Source organism: Solanum lycopersicum, chromosome 6, assembly GCF_036512215.1.
Source record: "Solanum lycopersicum chromosome 6, SLM_r2.1".
NCBI classification, from domain to species: domain Eukaryota; kingdom Viridiplantae; phylum Streptophyta; class Magnoliopsida; order Solanales; family Solanaceae; genus Solanum; species Solanum lycopersicum.
Window position 1 is genome coordinate 41,009,369 of NC_090805.1, and position 16,371 is coordinate 41,025,739.

Consider the following 16,371-nt stretch of genomic DNA (forward strand, 5'->3'; position numbering starts at 1 on the left):
TCCTCTTGACTAATTTTTTTCTTAATAGATGTGAGAAAGAAAAACTCGATAAATAATTTGAAATAGACTAAAAATGTGTATAGTGGTGGGGGAAGTTTCACTTTCCAATAATATGAATGTGCATACTGTTCAAGTTGTATAAAATTGTTTAATTTTTCCTCAGTTTTAGCAAACCGTGGTCCGTGGGTCCATTATATATTATCAAAACAATGTCAAATACCCCTATTTTACGGGTCTTTTGTAACTTCCATCTCATCATTTAATTTGCCTTTTGGTCTCTATTGCCTAATTATTTTACTTATTATAACTCTGTGTAACTCTAGTTGGTGGTTTAATTTCTTCAATTATATATAAGTTGCTCTTCTAGGGATTATGATAATTAATACAAATAAAATTAACATTACTTTCCAAGTACATCATATATGAATAAACATTGACCAGCGATGTTTATTGACTCTTTTTAAAGTAGAAAATCCACGATTTGAATGTAAAGTTGAGATGTTTTTGACCAAAACGTTTCACAAGCCGAGTCAAAATTTGAATTTCAGGATTCAAAATAAGTTCTCCTGAATTTTTCCTAATGACAAACAAGACATTTTAGTGAAAGTAATTGACCAATATCCAATATGGTTTTTGATGCATTAGCGAAAGTGTTTTATTCAAAAGGAAATTCTGTTGAAAGCGTCACTCCTAATTGAACACGAAAAATGAAAAATCACTAAATGTTCTGAAATAATTTAAATTTTACTCAAACTCCGCTCCTTTGTGATTTAAATTTTATTTTAGCTCCGCTCTTGATGATTAAAAAAAAAAAAGTTTATGGAAGCACATGGTTTGACCGGAAAATACGAGAGGGGTGATGGGTTGCGAGGTTAGCGCTGACAGATCATTAGGGGCACTTGCACTTATGTTGGATCGGCCAAAAATAAGGACAAATCTACAACACTCTTCTTTTTGTACTTTCCCTATACTGCTCACTGGCTTTGCTTGATCTTACTTCAAAAACTTTTATGTGTCCCCACTCAATCCAACTAAAGATGCTCTTTGTCTGCTCCCCTTATCTTTCTCTTTCACTATAACACACAAACGTGAATTGTAATACATTGATGGTAGAACTGTTTCATTCTAAATAAAAATTATCAAAATTTCATGTTCTGATCTTTTGAATATAAAAAATATTTTGTTCAAAAATGTTACTCTCAGATAAGGGGCTTCGAATATTAGAAAATCAAAAAAAGAGGATGACATTTCCTTCAACAACAAATGCTTCATGAATCACACACTCAACGCCACAATGTCCATGACTTACATTTAATGCAAGTGAATTAAATATTTATAGGTACGAAAATGACACATATCATATATTTATTAGTTTGGCATAAACCTCCTTGAAACAGCCATGAGAGAGGTCAAGCATGGAGTTGCTCTTGTGTTGCACATGCAAATTTGAGGTAATCAAGATATAAAATGGTGTCAACGTTATCTATTGGTTCGATTAATAATGACACCTGATTATATGCAAGCTGTTAACTTCTGTCTTAATTAATTAACCATGTCGTTTTCTTTAGACACTATTCCATGTGTCATCTGAGTACCTTATAATTAGATATATTAGTTTTATACTATATGATACCATTATTATTTTTAATTTTATTTTTGTTAATTTTTGTCTTGGACTTATTGAATCGGAGGGTAGTTAAGATTTTGAGTTTATAAAATTCAAAATTCTAAATAAAAAGCTAATTGAATATTTACAAGCTAACTGATTTTTAATACAAATATAGAATCTTGATCAAAACAATTGAATTATGTCGAACCTATAAATTATCCGTGTCTTGAAATGACCAGGTGGGTTGGCTGACCAACAAAATATGAAATTAATCGGTAATTCCTAGCTATTCATCACTTAAACACTCCTAGCTAATTGAATTTTTCTTATAATTCATTATTTATTCGTAATTAAATGAAGATTTAGCATGAAATTTTTATCATTTAAATGCGAGATTTTGTTTATGGCATTTCTCATTTCCTAATTGTGAAAATTAAGCAAATTCTCATGTAAATCGAACCTATTAACTTTAATTTCTATAAAAAGGCACCTAGTTTAATCTCTGGTTTAGTTTCCCAGAGTCTCTCTCTGTGTTTACTTATCTTGCAGGAAGGAAGACTGGTTAGTTGTGGATATGTGAGCTTAAGATTTAGTAATTAAGAATATGTAAATTTGATGTTAATTAAATTAAATTGTTCAATCGACAAATATGAGGTATACATGTGAGTTGTTGTCATACGTTAGGAATCAATGCAATGATGAATCAACTTGTTTTATTTAAGGGCTCACAAGTTCAACCTTATTTGCTGCTACTTGATATATTATGTAACTCAACTCCTGTCAACCCTGTCCCTTTCAGACTCCAAGAAGATGCCACTTTCCTAGGCATTCATTGGCTTTCTGTTCGCGACAATAAATATATACATTAATAAAAAAAAATTAAAATATTTAATAATATTAATTGATTGATATTATATTTAACATTTTTTAAAATTTTAGACATTTATAAAGAGTGCTAACATTTTTAGGGTGAAATTTAATTGCATGAATCAAATCTGTTTTGTGGCTTAACAGCAAAAAGAATACAGCTTTCAATATCTCTAATGACTCGTAACTTAGGTATAATAACACGGCCGTATGGAGGAGTAATCACTGGTTCACGTGAATTCATGTTTTCCTTCCAAAATCATGTATAATAGTACTTATTATATTTTATTTATATATTTTTTGAAATATGGATGTGTGAACCCACACTCGAAGTATCATATAATGTGATGATGATTATGCGTACCATTTGAAGTAGGTTAGAAATTTGAATTTTATATCTATCTTGTTTTTTTTTGTTTTCTTTCTACAATTGGGTAAGACCTTCATTAGGTGGCTATTGGTTACAACACTTAGGCGTTTTATTTTTAGACATATGAGTTTAGAATTTTAATTATTTTCAATGATAATAACTTAAAAAATCGAACCAATTAAATTTGTATCTTAAATCAACTTTTTTATATATAATAGGTGCGCTCATCATCTAGAAACCTGTATAGCCAAAGATAACTTTAGAAATATCAAGTAAAACTTTGTAGGTAACATATGTAGTCTGATCACAATTCTGTGAAGTTTGGGATACCGGCCTTCGAGACTTTGTTTTGTCAAACTTTGCTGATTTATCAACTGGTTTGTTGCCTTGGGAGAAGTCTTCTTTCTAAGGAGTGAATCCCGATGACTATTGTAGAGAAACAAGTTTAGAAGTCAGGGCTTTATTCACCTTTGGACACAAATACTATTCCATTCTCAATGGAAATTCGTCTTGGAGATTGAACAACAATAAAAGAACTCAACGTTTCAATCTAAGCTAGGGAGCTTGAACAAAGGCTCGAAGCCAATCCCACAGAATAGTAAAGCTTCATAGGGTCTTTCTGTCCAAATGCAGGTAGTCCGCATTGTAGAAAAGATAATCTATAAGATTCAATTCTTTCTTCATTCCATCGTGATTGTATCGAACTTCACTTAGCTTTTGTAGACAAAATATTTACACAACAGCTTAGAATAGGAATTTTTTCCTTTCTTTTTTTTGAATATATTTGTAATCATTCTACAGTGTAACATGATATTTTTCATTAAATGAGATCTTCTCAGTCAATTATAACTTTTAATTGGTAACATGACATAATATTTGGAAATGTCAAAGCGAAAACTATGAACACCATGAAATAACAAGTATAAAGTGTTCTCTTTTCATCTGTCCTAGTCCTGATGTCGATGTTTACCTGATACCTGATACTGATTAGAGGTGACAGGCATCTCGTGAACTTAGTACATTTCATCCTCTTGACAATGAACATATTATACACCAACTTCCATGCCCAATTTTCGTGTTATAATAGTCTTGCAATAAGAACAAAACGTAGAAGTAGATTCAAATTTTATACTTTATAAGTTCAAGTTCAAATTTCTAACATGCCCTATTTAGTCCTGCTTTGACACGTATACAAAATTTTAGCTAAAATTATCGAAACCTCCCATTTTAATTTTTAAGTTATTAAAAAACTATGGATCACCAATAAGAAATAAAGAACATATAGTAGTAGAAGATAATAATTTGACATAACATATATAAAATTGGACACAGAGAATTAGATAAAGGATTTGCTTTAATAAATCATATGAAGTAATCTTTGGAATATCCAAAATCCTTCGAATTGAATAAAAAGCATTATTCATAAAACAACATAATAAACCAATAATTGGCAGTAATCTTTTACTAATTAATTAAAAATTAGATTCACAAAATCAAGTATTAACCCCTTCAACAAACAAACAAGCCATTTATATGCGATGAAGGTGGAACGGATTTCTCTCCAATCTCCTTTCGCCCGTTCACTCAGTACTCTCACCACTTTTATAATACGCCTTAATATAAGCTGCATTATAATCTGGATAATGAGAACATCTTCCTAAATTAATATCTTACTTAATAACTTCAATTATCTGAGATCAAAATTAGAAGAGCCAAACAAAACGATTCATATTAGAAAAACTAATCTCTTAGCGGTCATCATTTTTGTTGAATATTCAAAGATTTCTAGACTGACACGTTTTTAATCGTCTATAATGTTTTATGTATCATGTATGTCTAGGAAGGTCTATTTATAAATTTTTTTCAAAAATGTATTCTCTAGAAATGTCTTTGAAATTCTGCATCTTGAAATTAATTATGTTTCATATTTTGTATTAAAATTTATTTATTACTTGCTAATTGCTATGATGCTATTCTAATCTACATTGATTAGTAGTCTTCTATGATTATTACAGTAAAATAATCAACATCTTATTATTTAAAAAGTTGGAAGCCCCTAAATTGAAAATTTGAATTATCTAAACTTCAATTAAAAATTGAATAACTCTTTTACCTTTCAATTAATCATTTCTCCGATAACAATTTATACAAAATATGAATGTACATACAAAACAATATAGTACTTCTATTATATATATATATATATATATTCTAAAATTCTTTTGTGTGTTTATTTTATTTGTAGCTTAATCGTGCTAACTAAATCGGATGTTCCTATTATATCTATACAAGTAATTTTTTACTCAAAGTTATTTCTTAAACTTTTTATGTGATTTTTCATGTTGGCTTGAATTTTGATCTACAAATAGATATTCCTATTATATCTACAAGTAGGCATTTCTATTTTTCAACCTTTCTAATTCTAAAATGTATTTTTTTTACTTTTTATAGATCAAACAATTTGAAAATGTGCGATAAAATTTACCTTTTTTAACACTTTAAGAGTAATATATAATGTTACAAAAAAACATTGAGGAGATATTATTGGTGAAAAAGTCATCATCGTCATTTTTAGTTCTGTTCAAAACAGAATCGAAATCGAAAAACAAATAATAATTGAAGATGAGAATTTGATATGACATAAATTAAAATTGAACACATAGAAGATAAGAGTTTGCTTCAATAAATCATATAAAGTAATTTTGGAATGATCCAAAATCTTAAAAATTGACTACTAATCAAACAACATAAGCCAATAATTGGCAATAATTTTTGCCTAATTAATTATGATTTAGGTTCACAAAAACAACTGTTTGTGCCTTTAACCATCATACAATCACCCCCTTTAAAGAATGCCGGAATACAAGCTGTATTACAATCTGGATAATCAGAACATCTTCCTATATTAACAACTTGATCAATAGCTTCAGTACCTGAAATCATAATTAGAAAAGCCAAATAATACAATTCAATTAGTAAAACTAATCTCTTAGTGATCACCACTTTTGTTGAATATTCAAAGACTTCTGGACTGACGTGCTTCTGTTGTGGTAATGTTTTGTGTACAATAATGTATGTCTAGGAAGGTCTATTTAAAAAAAATTGATATCTTTAAAATTGTGTATTTTAGAATAAATTATGTTCCATATTTTGTATGGAAACTAATATATTACTTGCTATGATACTACTAGAAAATTATACTTTTTGAAATATTATTGAAATTGTATACCTTGAAGTAAATTTATATTCCATATTTAGTATGGTAATTTATTTATTTATTTACTATGATACTACTAAAAATATACTCTTTTTGAAACATCTTTGAAATTGTGTATCTGAAATAGATTATGTTCCATATTTTGTTTGGAAACTAATATATTACTTGCTAAGTAGATTTATATTCCATATTTTGTATGGAAAATTATTTATTTGCTATGATATATACTACTAGAATAATGTACTCTTTTTAAAATATCTTTGAAATTGTGTATCTTGAAATAGATTATGTTCCATATTTTATATGGAATTTTTTTCATTTTTACTTGCTATAATATTACTAATTATGAATTTGTGATCAACACATTATCATCATTTTTTAAAAGTGGAAAATCTCTAAATTGAAAAAATTGAATTATGAAAATGTCAATTAAATATGGGAAATTTTTTAAAATGTCAATATTTTAATATTTGAGAGGGCTCATTAGCAACACTTTCAATATTTAGTAAAAATGTCAAAAATTTATTTTTATTATGTATTTTTATGTTTTTGTTAATTATTTTTATTTAATGAATACAATTTTTATATAACAGATTGGAGAAATTTAAGGAAGGAAATTATTTTAAAAAGGAACAAATGCTTAAAAGTGTCATAAGTTAAAATTTATCGAAACACACCAACATCTCTTTCTTTTTCTTCCACCATGTTTTAAAAAATACACCACTTACCACTGTTTTAAAAAAAATTCAATGTCCAATTTTCTTAATCTTTTTTGTTTCTAAACACTTTTATTTACCAAAATAAATATTCAAATTTCACTAATTATTGTTACGAAAATCACAAAATTAAAGAAGTACCACGTCTATCAAATTTTCAATATTCAAATTTCACTAATTATTGTTATGAATATCAGAGAATCAAAAATTAAATATTCAATTTTCACTAATTATTGTAATAAAACTTTATGATAATACGTTATAGTTTTATTTTTGAATTTATAAATTTTTAATTTAGAAATTTTAACACCTATATATATATATATATCATTTGTATTTGTATTCGTTCTAGTTTTTATATTTTATTTAGTATAATGATGTATAAAATATAAAAATAATATGATGAAAAAGTGAGAAAGAAGTATAAAATTGAAAAAGAGTTCAAGAATATTTATTGCAATCATTCTTAAATAAAATACAAACGCTAATAGCATTACGAATTGAGTCCAGATACAAAAATTTGAAGAAAAACTATAAAACAAATAAACTAATAAAAAGTTGTTCTTCTTATAAATCAAATACAGAACTAGTTGACATATTTTTGGGATGAATACAAATTTGGGACAAATACAAGATTCATAAACTATGCAACATAAGATTTTTAATAAACACAAATTAGTGTTTTGAATGCAAATTGAGAAGGAATACCAAATACTAAAAAAAAACTATAAATACAAAACAAACTGATAGAAAATTGTTCTTCCTCAACTTGGTCTTCTATAAATTTTTCGAAATCTTCTACACCTAATTTTTTTCTTTTATTAATAGTGTATTTATCCTTTTAATATTACTATCTTGAACTTGAATGCGGGTAGAATCATGAAGAAACTTAGATCTTCTATCTTGAACCATTTTAGTTGCACAAACTACATTTTCGAATAATCCTGGAGTAATGCATAAATCAAAGAGACAAAATTCCCAAAAGTTGATGATTATATGTGATACTTCTTATAGTCCTCTTTGAATCAGAAATTGGATTGCAATTTTTGTATTTTTCCCTTTATTTAAAGTCTTAACCAAAAATAGGAAGATTGAAAAAGACATAAAAATCTAGAAAGTTTTAAACGAAAACATCAAACAATAGAATAAAGATGAATACCTTAATCAATGATATTGTTGAAAATTCAATTTCTGAAACCAACAAAAAAAAGGGAAGAGTGATATGAGAAATTTAAAAAATGGGGGAAACGTGATATGAAGAATTTGAAAAATAGGGGAGAATGGAAGAGATAAATTTTAGAGAGAAAATAAATTATTCTTTTTTAAATTTGATAAGGATAACTTGAGAGACATGTAATTTTTTTCTTTTTTTTTTCTACCGGAAACGTGTGCTTTGTGAGAAAAATCAGGAAGTGATTTAGGATACATTATTTTTTTTTAAAAATAATGACATTTTTACTAATATTTTTAAAATAGGAAGGTTTTCACTAAATATATTTGTTTTTTTATCTAGTTTGCTAATTTTTCCTTTAAATATTGAACAACTATTTAAACTTCAATTAATCACTATACAACTTTCTACAAAAATATAAGTATATATTTTAAATCTATATAACTCTAGCAAATTTGAATTATATATGAGGAATATATGTCCATCATAATATATTAATTACACAATGTGTTTTGGTATTTCTTGAAAATTATTGTATACTCTATCCATGAAATACGAAGTAACACCACAACTTCTTAGCAAAGGTTTGAACTATTCTCCCTGTATATCGGTCCGAATCGATGATTTCTAATTGTATATCAAGGTTTATTTCTATATGGAGAAAGTGTATAGATGTGGCTTAGGGTCATAATGACCTCTAGCACTAAGAAAAGTTTATGACTTTTCTACTAGCTAAGTTTTTCGCATGAGATGATATAAAAGTTAACTTCAAAAGATCATATTTTTTAGATTATAAAGAGTTACATGCCCTAAGACCTATTAAGTTAAAGGTCTATGAGCCTTCTTTTTTCTAACGTTAGTGATTGTTTGTCCATCTGAGTTTGGAGCAAAATGTTATGACTAATCTATCAAAGACGCTTTGATATGGTACATAGTGTGACATATAAATTGAAACTGAAAGAGTATAAATTAACTTCTATACAATAACATCAGTTAAGTTCATGTGCACTGATTATCGAGAAATATTTATCTAACAAATCAATTAAAAGGTAATTGTATACAACACAGTTTTATAATATTGTTTGGTAATCTTTATAAATGATAACTTATATCATGAAAACATGTTAAATTACACTGATAGTATATAGAGCAACTTACAAAAATAACTATATATATAGGGTTAATGAATATCAATAGTTATAAGTATGTTATTTATAATAAATGACTATAATTTATATCACCTTTTTGCTATATTGTAGTATAATTTTCTATTTTTTTATTTATACACTAATACATCTTTAAGTACAAGAAAAATTGACTCTAAATATAACGACTATCCTCACATTACATCATACAATGAGCAACTTCCCATAATTAACTTTATAACTAAAAAATACTTATTTAAAGACACATCAGATCATATTCTTTATCAGTTTAACAAAAATTGTGATACATCATATCCAATTTTCTTGTTGTCTCCATATTTCTTATTCTAGCATCGTAAAGGTATTTATAATTTTTTTCATTGATTTAAGTTATTATTGTAAGCAAATTGTTGAATTTGTGAATGAAGGTTAAGTATTTCAATTTTAAATAGGTGAACTACATGACAATAGATACACTAGTTTAAAAAAATGAATACACCAATATAGAATACAATGAATAAATTGTTGTCAAACACAAAAATGAATACGTTGGATACAAATGTACTTGTATTCCCTAATCAACTTATTATCCTGGATATAGTACTTGTCTATCTAATTATAATTGTATTCGTAAATAACATTTTAACTTGTGCTTATATAACAATACAATTATCTATGTATATAAATATGGATAGATTTCAACGTTGTTGCTAAGCAAAAATATGGATACATTATATAAACGTGCAAAAAAGATACAATTTGTGGGTATCAAACTGTATAAGTATGGATACATTAGACAAACGAGAAATTTTTTTATACAATTTGAGAGTATTAAACTGTATAAGTACGAGATGAGTATGCAATTAAATGATACCTGATGGGTACAAAAACACAAAAATCACTCCGACAATGATGTAAAGTATCTTGAATCTTGAATGAATTTGAACGGAAAATAGAAAATATGTAATATATGATATTTGATAAAAGAAATTTTTTTGATGATGATAAACGTGGAAAAAGTTAACGAATGTGCCTGCCATAATTAATTAGGCATTCAATTATAATTACTTTCCTATTTAATATTTATTTATTATATTAAATGTATATAATATAAAAAATATTTATTTGTATAAAATTAGCTTTGCTATTTATAGTCTAATCGATGAAAAAAAATAAAACATAGCTATTTTTCTTAAATATATATGGATGTGAAGTTTTTCCTAATATAAATCACATATATACAAGAACACATAATAATAAATTAATAATAATTAAGCTGTTGTTGCTGCCTTATTAACAAGAGATTTTGGAGGAGTAGGCAATCTCATAACAATTTTTCTCATGAAACTTCTTGATATAACATGAAGCCTTATGATTTGTAATTTGAGCATTCAAATTACTTAAATCATCTTGATTTCTCTTATGAAATTTCTTGGTATAATCAGAAAAAATCCAATCTTGATCATGATCAATAATATTAGTTTGATGAACTAAACACGAGGAAGATTTTTTACTTTCTTCTTGATCATGTTCTTTAACAAATGTGTAAAAATTTTGACTTGGTTTTTGGAATTTGTGATTTCTTGTAATTATTGGTTGAATTTTTTTGGTGTTTATTTGTTGTTGCTCCAAGATTGATGGATGCAAGAGATAAATAAGGAGGGAAGAAAGTGGTGTGTTTTTTGTCAAGAATGGTTTCCTTCATTTATATAATAAAGAAGAATCTTGTGAATCTCAAAACATTAACTTATTCTGAATATCTTATATACTCAAACTTATTTCTTTTTTAAATCCTTTTGATTTCAATCCTTTGCATATCATGGCGATCATACACCATAACGATAATAGGAACTCATGTTAACAGCTATACACATGATTTCAAGTCATTTAGGCATTTCATCGAACCTTTGAAACTACAGTATGTCATTAAATTGATTCATATGGATAGTTTTCATCATGAAAATATAACGAAAGATTCAAAAAGGAGTTGCCCTTGCCACGAAGTAATAGTTTGTTAGGCCAAATATTTAAAATCATCTTATTTTTAAAAGAAATGTTTTCTTTCAAAAGTACATTTGAACAACTGTTTGTGTTTGACTAAAAAATTTTAAAAATATTTTCGAGCATCAATTAGTGTTTGACCAAACTTCTCCCAAAAGCTTGTTCAGACATGTTATAAGTAAAATCTTAAAAGGAACAAGTGAGATGGATTTAGTGTCTTGTATCATGATCTTTAACTAATTTCAGGGCATAGAGTATTTGAACGTGGAATTTTTTTGGAGTTCATCTGGATTCTTAATCATCAAATGTGAGTGATCATTTCTACGTACTCTAGTCATACTTCCAAGTTTTTTCTTAGAAATCTCATTTTGTTGTCCATTATTTAAGGTATATATTGATCACTAAGTTTACCTGAAAGTGTCTCGAATTAGTTCATAGATGTTTGATTTGTGCTAACGTGATGCTTATACATAGCCGGTGGAGTGATTGCACTGATTCTCGTGGAAATGTGCTAATGAATTTGTTACTAGCGTGATGCTTATACATAGTCTGCTAATGAATTTGTTGACTAACAGAAACTTTTATTGTATTGTCTCGTTTCGTTGTGGTATAGTTTTTACTGAACCCCAAAAGAGCAGCTAATCTTGCTAGGGGTCAATTGTATTGCACATTGGATATGCTCAAATAGTGCAAAAAACCAGCAGGGTTTAATGGGAAAACAGAGGAAATTAAATATTTTAGAGCCTGAATTTTGGTTTCTTCCCTTTAATGCAACATGCTACAGAGTGACCTAACACAACAAGTACGCGTTCATGTTTTATTGAGCCAACGTATTGCGAACTAAATTTCCCTAAAACACACGATCAAGCTAACAGACAGCGAAAAATTGTACTATAGAATCGATAGATATTATGCACCCACACCCCATTTTACAACCTAATGTATATAAAATTTAAGTTGTGTGTGTTTGACATAGTGGCCATATATACACTTTTTACACTATCAAGTTAAGCTAACTACAACAACAGATTACTTATAACTCATGCAATCTAGTAACCTACTAAATAAAATAAATACTAACTTGTTATAACAGATTAAATTATATTGATATGTTAAAGTTTGATGAAAGCTGTACCTAAGTATGCAAGCCACAAAAAAATTGGTGTTGCTACTTAAAGCACGTAGTCGTTCTCCAGCAACGGTCTAGTTGGAGCTTCCAATGGCAATGGCACCTCTGTTTTCTCTAACAAGGGCACAACAACTGCTGCTGAATCATACAATTTCTGTCTTATTTCTAATAATCCAGACTTGTTTACAGCAACAAACAACATTCCTGTGAGAGAAAAAAATAGAAACACATATGAAATCGTCCATGTATTAGAGTTGATCTTTTGATGATTATTTTCATCAGGTGTAGGAGAAGGACTTGGGGCAGTATCATTAGCACTACGAGAAGGACTTGGGGTGGTATCATAGGCGCTAGGAGCAGGACTTGGGGCGGTATCATTGGCACTAGGAGAAGGACTTGGCGCGGTATCATAGGCGCTAGGAGCAGGACTTGGGGCGGTATCATAGGCGCTAGGAGCAGGACTTGGGGCGGTATCATAGGCGCTAGGAGCAGGACTTGGGGCGGTATCATAGGCGCTAGGAGCAGGACTTGGGGCGGTATCATTGGCGCTAGGAGAAGGACTTGGGGCGGTATCATTGGCACTAGGAGAAGGACTTGGGGCGGTATCGTAGGCGCTAGGAGCAGGACTTGGGGCGGTATCGTAGGCGCTAGGAGCAGGACTTGGGGCGGTATCGTAGGCGCTAGGAGCAGGACTTGGGGCGGTATCATAGGCGCTAGGAGCAGGACTTGGGGTGGTATCATTGGCACTAGGAGAAGGACTTGGGGCGGTATCATAGGCGCTAGGAGCAGGACTTGGGGCAGTATCATTGGTACTAGGAGCAGGACTTGGGGCGGTATCATAGGCGTTAGGAGCAGGACTTGGTCCAGTATCATTGGCACTAGGAGAAGGATTTGGCGCGGTATCATAGGCGCTAGGAGCAGGAATTGGGGCGGTATCATAGGCACTAGGAGCAGGACTTGGGGCAGTATCATTGGCACTAGGAGCAGGACTTGGGGCGGTATCACAAGCGCTAGGAGCAGGACTTGGGGCAGTATCATAGGCACTAGGAGCAGGACTTGGGGCAGTATCATTGGCTGTAGGAGGCGGACTTGGAGCAACTTTCACCTCAGCAACTATAGAAAAATGGCCTTGCATTCTTGTTTCACAAATATTCCCATCCTTAACATGGCCAAATTGGACAAAATTATTCGAGTAGAAGTAAACACATTTGGGGAAAGACCCCTCCGGTGCTAGCTGGACATAAGGGAACTTGATGGAAATAGGATCTTCCAATGCTTGTATATCCAAGTCTCGTAGAAATTTGGCATACAAATTATGTGCATCATAAGCCAAGATTCCGAAAACTGGTGCCAAATAAGTGTAACCAGGCAAAGGATAATAAAAGGATGACCAATTAGCCAAGTTTTGGTAAACCAGAACAAGTTTCTTTACATAAGGCTCCTCTATGATCCCGGATGGGATGAAGAAATTTTTATAATAGCCACAGACTTTCCGTTTTAAGCTGCGTGTTTTAAGAATCATGGCTGAAACTTTAACCCCTGTCAAACTGGAAGGAACATACGCGTCATAAGGAACACCATATCTGATTCGTCTCCCAGTCAATTCCCTGAAAGCATATTGCCGAAGTAAGGAATCAAGTGAGCTTTGCGCGGATGAATCTAAACTAGATGATTCAGATCCAAACAGAAATGGAATTAGAAACCAGATAATTATGTAGAAATAACTTGATGAATGCATCAGTCTGCTTAAAAAAGGAATTCCACAATCCCTTTGGATCTTTGAAGAAGGGTTGACGTAATGGATAAGGGGGGGCGCGAAAGAAAATGGATGTTAGCTACAATGTAGCTGCAGATCTCAAGAAAGAATAAGGTGGGGGATAACTACTTAGGCCACAGCTGGACAAAAAGTCAGCATCTAGATTAATTGTGCTAGGCTGTTTGGAAGCCTTAGTTAATTAGTAACTGTATTTATTTTGTTTGGTTCTTTATTTTTGGTTCAAGGAAGCTCACTTCCTTATACTTAAAGGAAAATGTTGAAAATTGGAACTTCAACACCAAGTTTGATAACTTACACTTGTAGTAAAACTTGATCAATTTACTGATAACCCAATGTAAAGTAGAACGTACAACAGAATGGAAGGGAATGAATTGAATTAAAATATCGCAAAAAATCATTGGATTATCAGAATAAAAAAAAAGAAAGAATCAAATCTATGGAAGATATTCATTCTCTAACGAGGGTCTTGTACGAGTCTCTGAAGCTATTGGTGCCTTTGTATTCCCAATTTTTGTCATTAGCAGTGGTACACCTCTATCAGCTGCTTCTTCCATTCTATCAATCTTTTTCTTCTTATCATACTTGTTCAGACAAGCAATCAATAAAACCAAGAAAATCAATGCCACAAATCCACCAACAACTGATCCAAATATCACCCAATTTTTCCTACCACCACTTCTATCACCTCCACTGGCGGGTTCGGGTTCTGGTTCTGGCTCAGCAGCAGTAGTAAACTCAACCACTATAGAGAAATGTCCTTGTTTCGTCGTCTTACATACATTCCCATTCAATATATTGTCAAACTCAACTGCACCATCCAAGTTAAAGTAGACACACTTGGGCAACAATCCCATTGGCACAGGCTTCACTATACTAGAAAAATTAATCAAAATGGGATTCTTTGAAGGTCGGATATCCAACTCAGGCAAATTAATGGATGACAAATTCGAAGCATCATAAGTTAAAATACCCAAAACCGGTGTTAAATGAATATGACCTGGTAAAGGGTAATACAAATCAGACCAATTGGCTAAATTATGATACACCAAAACAAGCCTCTCTACATAAGGTTGCTCCAAAACACCAATTGGGATATGAAATTCTTTGTATTTACTAACACCCCTTCTCCTCATACTCCCACTTCTTAACCTCAGTGCAGAAACTTTGATTCCAGTGTAATTAAAAGGCACATTCCCATCATAAGGAATCCCAGTTCTTGGCCTAACAAATGCCCTAAAAGCATAATCTTGAAGAACTGAATCAAGCAGCCTTGATGAAAATTCTGCATTTATTGCTGTTAGCAAAACAATAATCTGAAAAAATGCAACAAGAAACATCAGATCTAAAAAGGGTGTTGGAAATTTCTCTTGATGAAGTAAAATTTTGAAAGAAGAAAAATTTCCATCCCCTTTACATTCTTGATTTTTTTCTTTTTTATTTGTTATAAGCAAGAAAGGAATAGATTACAATAATCTTGAATGCACCTCCATATTCACAAGTGTGGATTTTTTTTTCTAATGAAATGTAGTTGTCATTAAGATATTTAAGAGGAAATATCACAAACACAAAACTTAACAATTATTTTGTAAAAGAAAATAAAAAAGATGTGGTGGAGGGGCTAGTGGAGTAAATGATATTAGAGTATTTAAGATTTGAGTACATAAAAATGGATAACAAATAAATGGAAGCAACAACCATACAGCTGTGCCTAGAGAGTAAAGAGAAAAGATAAGTCATATTCAGACAAATCATCAAGGTGAAATGGGGACCTTTAACTCTTCCCTGTGGAGCATGGGAGTTTCAGCTACTACTACACACGTGACTCGAAGGACGGTGACACATAAGATCGAGAAGTTCATATGAATCTGAACGATTTATTATTTATATATTATTGGAACTATTTTTATGTCGGTAAACATTGAATTTATTTTGATTTTGGTTCAACTAAATCTTGATGTTTATATATTGTTAAAATTAGTTTTTATTTATATATAATAAATATTGAATTCACTTTGACTTTTTCTATATTTATTTCGAATTCTAATTTCATTACTATATTAACTAATATTGGAAATAATTGAGGAAGTCAACTTTTTTTATTAGAAAAAATATTTTAATAAACAGAGAAAAAATTTATTAGAAAAGCTTGAGTTTTTGTTATTTCACCCGAAAGTCATTTAACTTTTTTGTTACTTATTGAAAAGGAAAGTCTTACCCTTTTGTTATTTTACTCAAAAAGTAAATTAGAAAGAGATGTATCAAATCAATTTTGGAAAAAAAAAATTAATAAGTACTATTACCAAATTTACATTGTAAAATATAGCCAAAAATTTACATTACATAAGTTTAGTTCAAAAACAGAATCTGAT

The 16,371-nt window shown here is 30.1% G+C and overlaps 1 protein-coding gene across 1 annotated transcript; it reads right to left on the minus strand.

Moving 5' to 3' along the window:
* Window positions 1-14,299: 14,299 nt before the first annotated feature.
* Window positions 14,300-15,339, minus strand: LOC101256890 (uncharacterized). The gene has a single exon (XM_004241966.5). The coding sequence runs from the start codon at window positions 15,337-15,339 to the stop codon at window positions 14,437-14,439; it is 903 nt and encodes a 300-aa protein (XP_004242014.1). The 3' UTR covers window positions 14,300-14,436.
* Window positions 15,340-16,371: the final 1,032 nt, after the last annotated feature.

What these genes read in the sequence shown, in the direction of transcription:
- LOC101256890 (XM_004241966.5), bottom strand. Translation starts at nt 15,339, where the DNA reads ATGTTTCTTGTTGCATTTTTTCAGATTATTGTTTTGCTAACAGCAATA.